This window comes from Helianthus annuus, chromosome 17, assembly GCF_002127325.2.
Source record: "Helianthus annuus cultivar XRQ/B chromosome 17, HanXRQr2.0-SUNRISE, whole genome shotgun sequence".
Classification (NCBI taxonomy): Eukaryota; Viridiplantae; Streptophyta; class Magnoliopsida; order Asterales; family Asteraceae; genus Helianthus; species Helianthus annuus.
In genome coordinates, this window is record NC_035449.2 from 166079575 (window position 1) to 166096031 (window position 16457).

Consider the following 16457-nt stretch of genomic DNA (forward strand, 5'->3'; position numbering starts at 1 on the left):
TCTTCTCTGGCTCTGGGCGTCGAACACACACACACACCTGATGTGTGTGTGTTTTAATTCTTATTTCATTTTTATTCATCTAGCTTTCTTAACCTGTCACTTTTACTCCCTTGAGTTTAATATGGTAATTGCTTAGTCACAAACTTTACTACTATTATCTAACTTGTATTGTGACCAAGTTAAATAACATATTTGTCACATTTTATCTCGTATTCCATGAAATCTCATTAGTGAGTTAAACGTTCGGGTTTTGGGGCGTTACAAGTCTACCCTCCTTAAAGGAGGTTTCGTCCCCGAAACCTTCCTCATTCCTACTCTTACCCTTCTATTGTACTCATCCACTGGCACACTACCACATGATTTACTCGGGGCCTTTGCAAAAGTCTTATTCATGAATAAATATAATCGTACGCATTGACCCTATCATCTCAAATTAATAGTTTACTTTCATAATCACACAAGGGTCAGGGTCTGATCCAGAGCTCTTATTAGTGTCATTTACTTTATAATGCTAGCTCCTAGCGCATACCATCTATAGCGTTTCATTCATCGAATTTATTCCAGCTGTATACAATTATTAATCGTGCAAACCCAAGTCTAGGGCTTGTTTCTCACTTTCTATTTATGCATATTACATTCATATATTTACTAATCGAAATAAATCGATTTATTTCATACTACTCATACACCATATGCTATCTTTCATTTTGTTCACTATGAGTCATCCTAGACATTCCATTACTATCATTACTTTCGTTTTCCTTTAAGCTCATAGGAGGGGTCGATATATTACCATACGCATACTATAGTCATTCAAGGACTTAGTATTACAACTAAAATCACCTTTCTCAAACTTACTTATCCGTACTTAAATCACGAAGACTAAGCATTATTTCCATGGTTACTATCGTTATTTATGCCATGCGTACCTTTTCTACAATGTCTTGTTCAAATGAACATGGGCAACAAGCCGAGCATCAAAGTTAGCATTTCTTGCCGATACTTGTCGTTTCTTGTATTCTATCAGAATTTTCCACAGTTACGATCATTCAAATTTAGTACCACCAGTTCGCATAGAAGTATTATTCAATATGTAACTTTCTATTTAACATCCACAAGTTAAACCATTTACTAACCTCGCTAATTTGGCACGAACCAACGTGTAACAACCCGAGTTGACTCGCTCCTTCACGAATCCGTATCTTAACAGGGTTGATCTTGTCCATCTGGTAACATGAGCTTCCATTCATGAGCATTCTTTCACCGTCCTAGGTAGATTTATTGCATCATGATTACTGCCAATCTCATTACAAAATTAGGGGTTTACACATTTCATTCGATCTCATTCAGACACGATGTTTATCATATCACCTCATTTATATATTAATACTTTCTCAATTCCTTCTTAAGACATTAGTGTGTTAGACCTATTCATAACGGGTCAATACATGGCCATTTCTTAATATATCATTCTTATTATTTGACCCGTTCCTGATGGGTAAATACATAACCATTATTTTGTAATTCTTTAACTCATCTGGTGTACTACACTACACTTTTCCTCTCTTCTCTAGCGCTCCCACGGTTTGAAATTAAATTATTTCTCAGCTTCTACAGTTTGACTTTTCAAGGTCAAACTGCCACTTATCTCTTATTATATATATACATACGTATCGAAGTACATGTTTGTACTCCTTTTCAATTCAGACATGCTTACGATCTCATCGCTTCACTGTTCCAGTGTTTTCTTGCAAACACTTACCCTTCCCGTTTTTAAAGTTAGTCATAATACTTATTTCGCTTACAATACTAACATTTTAGTTCCATTTGCTCATATACTTTCATTTCCTTTACACATTCGATTACCCAATTAAAGGGGTAATGGCATATACTCTCTTAATGAGATTCAAGCATACCACTTATGACCCGGTTACATCGGGTTAATTGCTTTCAACATAAATTTTTCGTTCTATCCGTATAACGGATTGAACTTCATACATTCGTTATTGCATTCACGACCACCCGTTCTAAACGGATGGTACCTTATCCTTACTCGACTTGTTCAACTTGAACCGGTCGACTTGCATAGCTTATTATAGCATTCGCTATCATAACCAAATCCGCAAGGGATTTGCATCATTCGTATCTTTCATTCCTTGAATCCGTCCCGCGGATTCAAACTTTGCATTCGCATATTTCATTCCTCGAATCCGTCTCGCGGATTCAAGCATTGCATTCGCATACTTCATTCCTTCAAAGTACTCTCGATCCCCCGAGAGTCTTACTACCCATTTCACCCACACGCCTAGCTGCTACCAAACTCTATCGGACATACCTGTAATAATTATCACGGTCTCACGAACGTCATACGTTTCTTGTGTACTGGCCAGGTACACATTCCACGTACTAGTTTCGTGTCTTCGCGTAATCGCCACCTTATGTCCGAAGAATTTAGTTTCGGCTCGTGTAACATTTTCAAAACTTATTTACCATGTCGTTATCATGATTTGTTCAAATTTTTATTTTTTATTTTTTTATTTTTTTTTCACTTGCTTAACCATACCATTTCATACGCCCATACGTTAGGTTTACGTACCTGGGGTCAATTCGTTTCATTACTTGCCTCGATGCCGGTCCTAGACCGCATTCACGGATCATCTCTTCCAACAATCGCGCTTACCCTTCACAAAACATACTATTAGTTTCATTCAAATACATAATCTAATACATACTTACAATCGCTTTTGCCTTTAGGCCTCGATCGAGTCTTGGATTGCACGGGTTCTTGGTCACGAGAGCACACCGGTTTGAGTTCAAGTATTTACCTCCTGTTACTTGATTCTCTCAAACCAGGGCTCTGATACCAACTTGTAACACCCATATTTCTTAATCCGAAAAGTAATATTATCATACTATTGGTTAAGAAAAATTCGGGCATGACCCGTTCGTAATAAGAACAATTCCCTGTAAGATCATCGTATAAGAACTTAAAGATAACGCAGCGGAAAATAGCTTTAAAAATTTCTTTACGATCTTATAACATTAGACACATTCAAGAAGAAGCTTACAAAATTCACTTCCCTTTACAAATTAATGCGTTACAAAATTAAGACTACGTAACCGTTCTTTCCGTACAACCCTTGCCCTTGACTCGATCTACGTCCGCTCAGCTTTGTTAGTGGTAGAAGGAATCCGTGTGGTACATGTGAACATCACATACAACTAAATCATTAGACATTGACAATCTCATACGACACTAGTCTCACACAATTAACTTCCGTATAGCATTCGCCTATTCTCTTGAAGTCTCTCGTTCCGAGTTCAGCTTCAACTTCATAAGGATCCGTCATTCTTATTTCTGCATTATCTTCTAAACTCAAGTGTGTCGTTAGTAACGTTAATTCTCAATACATCTACATTATGCATTCGCACGTACATACACACGTACATACTTACAACCATTCACGTTTACATCCCTACATATATTCAAATATACTTACAATCATGTATTCATACCTATGTGTATCGTACATGTTCTTGTATGCCAAAATACATATAACACGTGCATTTAAAGTCATAATCCCTTAACCACCTCCTACTATTGTACTATAACAAACGTAATAATTCACAAGTAAGCATTCTTATGAACAAGTTTTATCATTTTATCCGTAAATTGTTCTAACACATTTCCTCTCACCATTTAATTATTTAAAAAAAGATCCGCACTTTACATGAACTTGAGTGCATAGCTATCTATTTTAATAAGGTTAGTGCTTTCTAATGCCTAACAAGGCTTACGGAGCCTTTACGGAGCACCCGGACGGAAATGAGTTCAACCGAGAGCGCTACATGGCGAAAACAGAAAGCAGGAAACGGAGGCACCATCGCCGACGCCTCACCAGGCCGTCGGCGACGCCCTCTAATTTTGTCCGTCGGGAAGGAAGTCCGTAGACAGGAAATTAGGACGTCGGAAGCACAGAACCACCCAAGCACCGTCGCCGACGGTCCTTTGGGACGTCGGCGACGCCCTTTCTGCATCCCATACGCTAATTTCTACTTTTTGGCTATCGGGATCGATTATACTTGCACCACGAACGTTCCAAACGTGTGGTAACATCCTTACAAGGTCCCAAATCATGCCAATACTTTCCCCATGCCTTAAAGGCCGAAACCTCACCTTACCCCGCTTCCTAGTTTTGACCCGTTTGATCTTTATTACACACTTTCCAACTTAGTGAACATTTTTGACCCATCACCACAAAACTAAACTTAGAACTTCATTTGATCTTACATTCTTGCATATCTCACTATTCGCAACATATGACAAAATTAACAAATCTTTCTAAATACTGAAAAGAGGTTTGGAACTTACTTATACTTCGTTATGTTATGGCAACAAGACCTTATTTGACCCATTCGATTTACTTAGCGAGAACCATCGTTTTCATTCAACCAAATCCATATTTGACTTTGTAACATACTCAATTGTCTAGAACACTACCTTATTTAAACAAGCTAAGAAGTGAAATCGGAATCACTTACCTTGAGCGACCAAGTTCAAGCATAGGTTCCATGTTTACTTTCGACCCGTTAGCCTCCGTGCTTGAGTCCGTAGATATGTTATTCATCCTTACATGTCAATACATTAATATCCTTGTTAGCATACAAGACCACACATAACATCAATCACATTAATCCTATGCTCAACCTTTGACCTTTATTAGTCAATTTCTAACAAGCATAAAGCATATACTCAAAGTCATATCTTTTCAAGCTTATATAATTTATCATGTCATTACACATTCATACATTGATCTAACTACGTTCCATATGAACTTTATAATCTTGTAATTGTCAACCATATTCAAGTTAACAATTTAACAAAACCTTAACATCCTTCTTTACTAATAAATCACTCTACCTTTAGTGCACATCCATATCAATTCACCATCAAACCTCTAGACCAACACATGACGTTTACCGCATCATTTAAGTACGAAGTTCAACTTCTAAGCATACCTTTTATCAAAGTTGTTTTATCAATTAAAAACACATATGTATTTCAATCAAAACGCATATTTCATGCTAACCTATCGTTTATCACTTCATTATTACATTCTATACTTTTTCCATCCATCATTATACATAATTCATCTAAAATCGTCACTTAGGCATTTCATCATACACTTGGTGGGCGTACCGTTAATTAAGCATAGTGTACAAGTATCATTTGCATAACATGACCAATCCATATCAATATCATCAAGAACATCAATATTCAATAGAATTTCACATAACTTCTCTTCTCATTCAGCTCTAACTAACAATTTATCATTATAAACAATTATCATACATTCCCTCATCCAATTTAACACTTTACAACTCATATTCATTCTACTCTAAGTGGGTTTTCACTCCCAACATTGATTTAATCGATTTCAAGCATTCATAATGTTCTAGATGGTGATCTTAGTTCAATATCATACTAATTTCATATAAACACATGGAATTTCTTGAAACCCTACATATTCAAGATCATCAAACTATCAAATTCTTCTTACCTTAAGCTTTAATAGGCCTAGATGATCAAGAAATCATTGACATGCATGAGATTTAGTCACGATTGGGGCTTCAATTGGCTGGATTTTTGTGGTTAGAAGGGTTTCCCCTTCTTCTCTGGCTCTGGGCGTCGAACACACACACACACACCTGATGTGTGTGTGTTTTAATTCTTATTTCATTTTTATTCATCTAGCTTTCTTAACCTGTCACTTTTAGTCCCTTGAGTTTAATGTGGTAATTGCTTAGTCACAAACTTTACTACTATTATCTAACTTGTATTGTGACCAAGTTAAATAACATATTTGTCACATTTTATCTCGTATTCCATGAAATCTCATTAGTGAGTTAAACGTTCGGGTTTTGGGGCGTTACATGTCTGAGGTAACTTACTCTTCGATCTTTTCTTCGATAACTTGTTGCAGAATCGTTATTCTCACGTTGCTCAGTAATGAATTTCTGTTTCATTAGATGAAGTGTTAGGGTTTATGTACAAAATACTCCGAAATTCTTAATGAAATTAGCGTTTTGTACTCCGAAATCGTAGTACGACGATAGTTTAATGGTGGTGGTGGTGGTCGGAGGGAGTTGGGGTTTAGATTGCAGGTTGGGGTTTCAGGTGGTGGTTTTTAGGTTGTCGGGTCGAGTTGGGGGAAGATGATGGCGGTTGAGGTTTGTTGCATTTGTTGGTTGTTAGAGTAGATGGTGGATCTGAGATGAACAACGAGTGGATAGTAGTGGGTGGTGGAGGTTGTAAGTGGAAGTTGTGGAGGTTGCATGTGGATGGAGAATAAGGTATGGTAGGGTGGGTGGGGGTGGTTTTATTATACTTAAAATAAAAAAAAGTGTGCTCCAGTTATTACTCTTTTAATTTAAATGTTCTCTCTTTTAGCAAGGGTAATTATGTCATTTCACACCACTTAACTGAGATAACTAACGGTTATTCACTCTATGGACTATCCGAGTAACAACTTGTTAAACCACACGGAGCACGAGTGTAATTTTGAAAAATTAGGGACTATAGGTGTTACTTTGACAAACCACAGGGACCATCCGTGCATTTTACTCTTTTTAAAGAGATATTTACTTGGATGGTCCCTATGGTTTGTTCATATTGCAAATTTGGTCCTTAGGTTTGAAAAACTACATATGTGGTCCCTATGGTTTGCATTTTGTAACATTAGTGGTCCCAGTTGGATAAGCGTTATATATTTCTATGGTGCACGAAGGTGGTGGTGTGGTGTAAGTGGAATCACGATATTCGAATCAGATACCTTTGTAAAGCTTTCTTCCCATTGATTAATCGTAGTATGAGTCGTTGGAAGAGGTGGTGGCTTCACAACTTTCAAAAAAAAAGGTGAGGGTGGGGCGGGCTAGGTTAGGGTTGGTCATATATAGCTAATATTATAGGGTTTAATGGTCATTTTACATGGATTTAACAAAACTTTAAACGTATTCAAGTCAGGGACCAACGATGTTATAAATACAAACCATTAGGACCACACATGCATTTTTTTCAAACTTAAGGACCAAATTGTAATATTGGCATACTAACCGACCATCCCGAAAATGCAACTCTTTTTTAAAAGAAGAACTAATGCTATTAACTTTGTTAAACGCTTAAACCTTTCGCATTTCTATCTTGTACTTGTTAGAGAGAATTCACATCCCGTCCCCACAACCGTCCCATTCTTTAAATTTTAAAGAAATCACTTAAAAATCGCATTCTATCTTGTACTTGTTAGAGAGAATTCACATCCCGTCCCCACAACCGTCCCATTCTTTAAATTTTAAAGAAATCACTTAAAAATCATTTCCATTCCATCTCTTATCACCATACCCCACTCCCATTTTGTAAGGTTCATAGATTGAAACCCCATATTTAAGGGTCCACTATTCATCACCTATAAACACATCCACCACAACAATGACCCTAAACGACAATGATCGAAAGCGTGTTATGCGCGAGCATATTACAATTTTAATAAAAAAATACATCTTTAAATATCTACCAAAATTCACACGTAGGGGTGTAAACGAGTCGGGCCAAGCCCGACTAAGCTCGAGCATGGCTCGTCATGTGTTTATGAAGCTCGAGTTCGACTCGTTTCGAGCCTACTTATGTCACACCCCCAAAATCCACATGCGGAACACCACCGCTTGGAGGCGTGACTGACCAGGATCCAGCCACCAATTATACTGAGCAATATAATTAAATAACATAAGTAATACTCGCCAACCACAAGGTCAGCAAATATCATAGTCAAAGTTCAAAAGTTTTAAGTTTAAATAATAGTTCAGATAAGTAGCGGAAGCATAGGCAAAATAGTTTAGAACAAGATTCTTAGTTCAAGTTTGTTTAGAACCCAACACACGGGTTAGACGACCACTACACATCCGCAAGCTGCAAGCTCCTGAATCACTGGGTACCTGCAAAGCATGCAGTAGGGTATCAACATAATGTTGGCGAGTCCACGAGGTGTCAAGTTTTAGTTTTCGAAAACGTAAGTTGTTTAGATAAAGCATTTATAATCACGTTGTGGGGAGCTACCCCATCTGTAAGCTCACTAAACTGTAGATACCGAAACTGTTGACGGAAAGTTGTTGTGCCCCGAGTCAATGTCTATCGTCATTGACCAAGATGCAAGGTCTACTAGTTCACGCCCGATCTCCCCCGGTCACGGTGTGAGGTTGTCAAACCTAATAGCGCTATCAACTAATAACCCGTTCGCCCCCGGCGATTAATCGGTACTGTAAGCAGGGACTTAAGGTGATAGAGTTTCGTTTAGCTTGGCTAGTTGTGATTTATAAATAATATCCAAACGTATCTCCCCCGGAGATAGTAAATACCCATTCGGATTTCCCCCGGAAATAATAGTTCAAAAGTATTTTTCCCAAAGTTGGCAGTTGTCCGTGTCCCACCCTGGGACGCATGCTTTTAGTGTGTGAACTCACCTTGGGTTGCTCGGCCAATTAGGTTACTTGTCAAACATGCTGGTCACCACGTCCTAACATGGTTACCAGTATGGGTCAGGTTTGGGTACAGAGAATGTCACGTATATTTTACACATAATCTAACACATAGCATGCATACAGTTACATGTAGAGTTATTGGGCCTGTTCTATTATTGGATCAGTCAACAGTATCAACTAACACATAGTTTAGTTAAACACGCAGCCCAAACAAATCACGTTATGGCCCAATAACTAAAGTGAACAGCCCAGTCGAGACAAGGTGGGCTCGACTCGAGAACATGCGGTCTCGAGTCGCAACCAGGAGGTCTCGACTGGTAATGGTTGGTCTCGAGTGGTGCAGGCATGACTCGCAACCTCAGAGGTTTCGAGTCCCGTCTCGAGTTGTCACGGTGTGGTCTCGAGTCGAGACCTTGATGGTCTCGAGTCCCTGAAGTCCGTTTTGAAGTTGCTTGGTCTAGGTCTCGAGTCGCAACCGTTGCGGTCTCGAGTTGTAGCTCCGTGGTCTCGAGTCGCAACCGTTGGTCTCGAGTCGTTTACCTGCTGATTCTGATGCATCTGCCCGAAATGTACTATGCAACAGAATTCTGATTTCATGCCATTATGTACTATCCAATAAGGTTTCACAAACATGTTCCCTTGTCTAACATTTAACCAAAATGGATCAAACCACAAGTTTTTCAAATATTTGTAACAACATTCAAAACACATTCAACACATATTCATCATATGTTCATCATTTTAGGGTTTTCATACTTGATTATTCAACCAACACATTCACTATGATTCACCGATTTATTCACGTGAACATAGAAGCAAATCAATAAACCTTCAACACATTCAAATATGCATTTCACAAGCAACAATTATGTAACATTTGTTTTAAACACTATGACCTATACTAACAACATAAATCGGATGATCATAAACACTCTACCCTATCAATCATTCATTGTTCAACTATCAAGAGCTCACGCATATCATCCATCATTTCAATCATTCAAAGCAAATAGCACTATTATACACATAAACACCTAGTGAAAGTCAAAGATGCTAACCGGTTGATGAAAAGGTACCGAGTCAAGAAGGAAGGTGAGGAAATGAGGTGTCCGAGTGATGATGACGAGCTTGACCGAGGTTCCTTGTTGTTGCCGGTTGAATCCAAGAGAAAGGAGAGGAGGTCTTGTAGCTTCTAGGGTTTTAGTGAGGGAGAGAGTGTGTGAGAGTGTAATGGAGAAGGTGGATGAGGGGCTTTATATTCGGTTTGGGTGGTGCACCCTATAAGGGTTTCGAGTGGGCTCAAAGGGGCGTATGGCCCAATCCGGCCCAACCGTTACTGTTTACTCGAGACCGAGTGGTCTCGAGTCGGGTTTGTGGTCTCGGTTCACTATTATACACATACATATATATATATATATATATATATATAATTCACATACTCAATACAAGGATCACATAACTCGTCAAGATAATTCATGAACTTTCATTTAATAACGTATATACACACAATGTTAATACAAAAGGGTTATTCGGGAAAACCTAGAGTGTCACAACTTATTTGAGCTCGGCTCGCGAATAAAACCCAAAGCTCGGGCTCGGCTCGAGCCATTTTGAGAACAACCTCAAACGAGCTAAAAGTTCGGCTCGAGCTCGCTTCAACATCGCTTAAACTAGTCAAAGCTTGGCTCGCCAATGCTATTATTATTATTATTATTATTATTATTATTATTATTATTATTATAAAACTAAAATCTTGTTTGGCTCGTGGCTCAAGCTCGGACTCATTAAGACTCAGGGCATGTTTGGCTAAGCTTTTTGTAACAACTTATTGACTTATTGGCTTTTTGAAAAGTCATAAGCTCTAAAATGGTGTTTGGCAATGAGGGTGTATGTGAGTCGGAAAAGTGACTTTTCCAAAAAGTCACTCCATACTGACTTTTCAAAAAGCCAATAAGTCAATAAGCACTTTTTAAAAAGCTTAGCCAAACATGGGTTTAGACTCATTCGAGTTTTTAACCGAACCGATCACGAATACTCTTGAGCCTAGGGACAGCAAAAACAAGAAAGTAAAGACCCAAAGCACCGTGTTTTTCCCCTAACCTTTTTGTATTGAGCTTCAGTGAACCGTTCACCAAGACGACGGATTGATCCGATTTGTATTACCTATGATCGAATATAGGTATGTATTACTGTAACCGATTCCTGATTTTCATGTAATCTACGTTCACATCCCAAACCCTAACTGCCTTTCTTGTTATCTTTGCAGGTAAGAATTCCATTAATCAGGTACGTTTTTCATCTTTAGTGAGAGTTTTCAGTTAACATGCTTGCATAACCAAACCCCAATTTAAAAAAAAAATTGCATTTTTATACTTCTTACATTGAAAAGATAGTGAATTGCATATATGAAAAAAAATGTTTTGAATTTCCCAACAATTTCTGAAGATGGGTTTTGAGATGATTTGGGGTTTGAATTTGCAGGAAGCAAGTTAAGAAGTTAAACCATGAGTTCCATAGGTGAGAATGTAGACGACAGGCTTAGCCGGTTACCCGAAGAGATTCTTTCACACATACTCTCTCTAATGCCTATGAAATTTGCTGTTCAAACTAGCATTTTATCCAAAAGATGGAGGTACGTTTGGATGTTTGTCACGAATCTTGACTTTGGAGAAATTCACAGCATGGATAGTCTACATAGCTTGACAAAAATTGTGGATCGGGTGTTGAAGTTTTGCACACCATCCCAAGTTAAATTATTCCGATTACACTTTCCTTACATTTGCGCTCGAAAGTCAAGTGTTTCAAATTGGATTGATGAGTTAGTCAGGTTAAAGATTAGCGAGCTTGACTTACAGGTTCAGCAGCTTCAGTTGCCACCAAGCATGTTCACTTGCAGGACCCTCACAAAATTAAGATTAGACCGTAGTGGCTATGCCTTTCGGGATGTTTGGGAGTTTAAGTGTCCGGTCAATCTTCCTTGTCTTAAGACTCTTGACATTGCTGTTTACGCTACTCCTTCTGTCAATGCATTTAAACTCATAAGTGGCTGCCCGATGCTTGAAAGTTTATCTTTGGAAGTAACATGGTTCAACATGAATGAAGAAGATTACGTATTTAATATTCCAACTTTGAAACGACTGAAACTAACGTGGTCCAAATATGATCTACGTATCAACAAAGTTATTTTAAATGTACCTAATCTTGAACACCTATATGTTTGTGGAGCTTTGCGCTCGGTTTTTGTAATGGAAGATGTGTCATCTCTGGTTGAGGCATCTGTTCCATTGGATTACGTATCATACGGTCATCTGTCGGCTGAGCTCCTAAAGGGATTAAGTGGAGTTAAGTCACTCTCAGTTTATAATCAAAGTTCTCCTTGTGATGTCAACTCACCTCTGCCCGTCTTTCCCAGTATGACACATTTGGTATTGAAGCGTTTTCGGCATTTTGGACAAATCTTTCAATTTCTTGAAAGTTCTCCTGAGTTGAAACAAATGTGTGTTATACTAGCTGAACCATTTCAACAGGTTTGATGATATTTCTTCTTTGCTTTTTTTTTAACTTTTTTTTTATATTATCTTTGCATAATATAGAATCTTTTTCTATCTTGTTTGTATTGAAAACAGAAGCCTGAAGAATATAGTTGGGTTGAACCGGAGTTGGTTCCGGCTTGTATGCTCACAAACCTTACAACCATCAAGTATTCAATTTGCGAGTGGTGGAAACGTGATATACCGTTCCTAAAATATATGATGGGGAATGCAAAGGTGTTGAAGACGATAACAATCACTTGGGAAAACATGAGCAATGAAAATGAAAAGTTGGTGTGCGCAGAGGCGGTTAAGCTTCTTCGTAGGGCTTCCAGGTATTGTGAGATCCATTTTCATGAAAACTGATCTCGTTCTACAACTATGTAATGAACATATTGATATGTATTATTATGCAATGTGTCTGCACTTAGTCTTCTCTTTTAGAACTATAAGCTATCTATGTTGATTTAAGGAACATAATATTTAAGGAACATAATATGGCAATCATGGTAAGAGAATTATGCATACAAAACAAACAAATCAATGGCCTTTAAGCCGAATCAACAAGATTTACAGAATATCAAAAAAAAAAAAAAACAGGTTATAAGACAACCGAATCAACAAGATATTATAACTAATTCGTCTTTAATAGAATAAGATCACAATATGAAAGAGACACTGCAATCATGAAAAAACCTAATATAATAAAACCTCAGGTAGTCGTTACCTCTATGGAAAGCAGGAATTGAATTAGAAGAAATCGCATCCCTACAAGCCTTCATTGCAGCTTTTGTAACATCCTGCCTGTTTCAATTCCAACTTACCTAATGACATGAAATTGAAAATTAACCATATTCTCAAATCTCATGATTAAAATCAAGATGCTAACACAATGACATGAAATTAAAATTAACCATATTAACCTAGGGCGAAATCCAAAACGAATTAATTGGTCATGACTCATGAAGGATGGAGGTGATGAGTCAGAGCATTAACCAAGGTTGAATTCAATTCGAAAGTTTTCTCAACAGCTGCTTGTTGTCGTCTGTAACATCTTCCTGCGACTTAGGATAAAGAAATGCCATACGACTGACATTGAATTGAATTGAACTGAACTGAATTGAATTGGGGCAAATTTGGGAGAAAGCGCCAAAATCCCTAAAATGCCCCTAAAGTATCTTAAGTTTTTGGACAATGCACAAGTTTACCCCCTCTAAAATAGCTTAGCTCTCTTGTACATGTTGCTTCAAAATGTGTACACAATGTAAAATTACCATAAGGGTAGAAAATCTAGTTTGCTTAATAAGGTAGTATAGATTTAAATAGATAAGCAGGTTAACCAAAATAGGGGAAAGTTCATTTGAGAAGAAAATTATTGAAAGAAGAAAAAGAAGAAAGAACATTTTGGTAAAATACTAATTCATTTATAACTAAGGCTATGTCATAGGACTCCTTGTCTGAATTTTGTTTTTTAATAATTATGTAGTGAGTTTGTGATGTAGGCTAAAGGCTTACCAGAAGCAAATTGACCTCTTAAACCTTTTTTAATCCGACCCGACCCGAAACCCGTTCTAACCCGGACCCGTTTCAACCCGAACGTGTTCTGACCCGAACCCATTTCGACCCAGACCCGTTTGACCCATGACCCGACCCGACCCGTTTGCCTGGTAACTTGCTTATGATTTCAAGTTTGTATTAAAAAGTTATTTACAGTGATGGCAAATAAATAATTTGTTAATGTATAAGAACGTTTTTGAATAATTTGATTTTCAAGTCTGGATGTTAGAGGCACCATGATGTTCTCCATTACAAAACTTAAACTACAAGATGGGAAGTAAAACTTTAGATTTCTCTTAAATCTTGATAATCAATATCTTAAGGATGTTCAGAGATCAAATTGAGTCGAGCTAGCATCAACTCGAGCTTGATCATAGTTATCTCAAACACAAGCTGGACTATGAGCTTGTATTCTGCTTGAGCCAAGGTTGTGGCTCTTTGAGTTCACTTGTTTGATTAATTTATATGTTTTTTTTTTCTACAAGTCTCGATAACAAGTTAACAATGATAACAAATTGTTCATGTCTCAATAACACACAAAGAAAAGTAAAGAAGAACAATGAGCAAGCAAATATCAAATCTATTTTCTTGGAGAGAGATGCATAGTTATGAATCAAGATTACCGACACACGTTACATACTTCCCACAAGGATAAACCTGACGGTTTAGACTTTGTGTTTCTTCAACCTAAGACAATGAAAGAGCTAAAGAATGGTTTCACCATCTTTGATTTTCTACACTGCGTGGGGCCTGAAAGTTGAGAAACCGAACTCGGTAAGTGAAGTAGCAGGTCCATTTAACTGTGATCGACCGGGGATGTGAGCTTCATGTACTTTGACTAAGCTTTCAAACCAAATAGAGTCACGAAGCTCGGGTCTTTGACTTGTCTATCTCTCCACTCTGTTATTAGTTATTACTTAAGTTATTCGTATACGTCGTTTGTATTCATTTTGTCTCGTATTCACCATGATGATTCGACCATAGTATAATTATCTCTTCCTATTTAAATACTAGACCAACTCGTTCAACCAACTTCACCCAATCCCATTTTCACGTATGCATCACAATCCCAATTTTATAACATTATAGCGAAAAACAGGAATAGAAAGACGGAGAGCACCACACCTAATCTTTTTGTACTGGGCTTTAAGCTTAGAGAGCTTCGGTTGGTTCACGACGATGATTTGAATCGATTCGTATTACCTAAGATCAAATGTAAGAGCATTCTCATCCGAGCAGGGGCGGAGGTAGTGTACAAGCAGGTGTAGCCTGTGCTACTCCTTAACTTCGTCTCCGTTGTGTAAAAATATCCAACTCCATCTACATAGTGTAAAATTTTTATTTTTTCAAGTTTTATACAAATGATACCTCAGATAAAAAAAAAATGGGATACCCCTTAATTTTTAGGCTAGAGCCGCCACTACATCCGAGTCTCTTATCTCTCTTTATATAACTTTATCTAAACTTTGTTTATTTAAATAAAAAAATCTCATATCCAACTCTCCATCTCTATATCTGTCTTACTTGCAAACACTTAGTTTATCTCTAAAACTTTCTTATGTATAGAGATTGCAACGTAGTGAGTTTTAGTTGTTTTCTCTATTTTCCTCTATATTTACAGAGAAAGTAAGAATTAGAGGCTTCAATGTAGATAACATGTCCCCTAAGGTAGGTGTGAGAATTTCTGACACGACTTAAACCTGACAGGAAAAAAACAAGCTTTGGATCGGCTGGCACGACCTGTTTTCTTAAAGGTCAACCCGAATATGACCCGTTAAAAAGTAGGTTGACATATTAACCTGTTTAACAATTATTATTTAAGTTAATATTTTGATTCTGATATAAAAAGTGTAAAAAATAAAAGTTAAATATTTTGTTTTTAAAAATTTTTATAAAGCTATTAATTTATTTTTTTAAACCTTTTTATATGTTATTCACTTCCAACAATTTTATTTTATAACTTTTAATTGGCATATTCCCTATTTGTTCACATTCACTTATTATAACTTCGAGCTAAATATATAAAGCTAAACTCGTTAATTGAGAATGAGAGATAACTACACAAAACTTTTAAAGTTAACACAAAGAGTAAAATGCACGGATAGTCCCTGTAGTTTTGCAAAATAACACCTATAGTCTCCAACTTTTGGAAATTACACTAGTGCTCCTTGTGGTTTGACAATTTGTCACTCGGATAGTCCCTAAAGTGGATGTCCATTAGTTTTCTCCGTTAAGTCGATGTGAAATGACAAAATTACCCTTCATCTTCTCCACCCTATATAAATAAAACAACCCCACCCCAAACCCACCCCCTCACCTTTCTCTCTATTTCCCCCACCATTAACCACCAACCACCACCCACAGCCAACTCAACGGTTTTTATATTGAAAGGCACCGGGGCAGCAGCGACACTTCGCCGCAACCTCTTCCCATTGCGGTATTCAGTCAAACACTCGAAATACTTCCAACCCCTTTGCACTTCCTAACCCCTAAACACCCAACATGAGACCTCCCACAGTCAGTACAAATCACCATCAACCCTTCTACCTCACCACAGGACAAACACCGGTGCTCGGTGCTGCGGCGGCAACCCAACGGCGCCGGCGAATTCTCGAGGGGAGGGTAAAGGGGCTTCGTTTAGATCGATATTGAACGCCCACTGGTTCCGGCTACTGATCAATTACCCAAATGTTGTTGTTCCATTAAAAGATTCGAACTCTGTGTCTTGATTACAAAACCTACAAATTGTTTTAACTCGTACGAAGAAGTGAAGACACGTGAATCTTTATGATTATTGATTAAAGAAAGACACGAAGAACAAGTGTTGAACAAGATCAT

The 16457-nt window shown here is 37.7% G+C and overlaps 1 protein-coding gene across 1 annotated transcript; it reads left to right on the top strand.

Annotated features, from left to right (window-relative positions):
* The first annotated feature begins 10583 nt into the window (after nt 1-10583).
* Nucleotides 10584-12511, top strand: LOC110922057 (F-box/LRR-repeat protein At4g14103). The gene is made up of 4 exons (XM_022166379.2): nt 10584-10711; nt 10799-10818; nt 11014-12059; nt 12159-12511. Exons 3-4 carry the CDS (start codon nt 11037-11039, stop codon nt 12426-12428), a joined length of 1293 nt encoding a protein of 430 aa, XP_022022071.1. The 5' UTR covers nt 10584-10711; nt 10799-10818; nt 11014-11036; the 3' UTR covers nt 12429-12511.
* Nucleotides 12512-16457: the final 3946 nt, after the last annotated feature.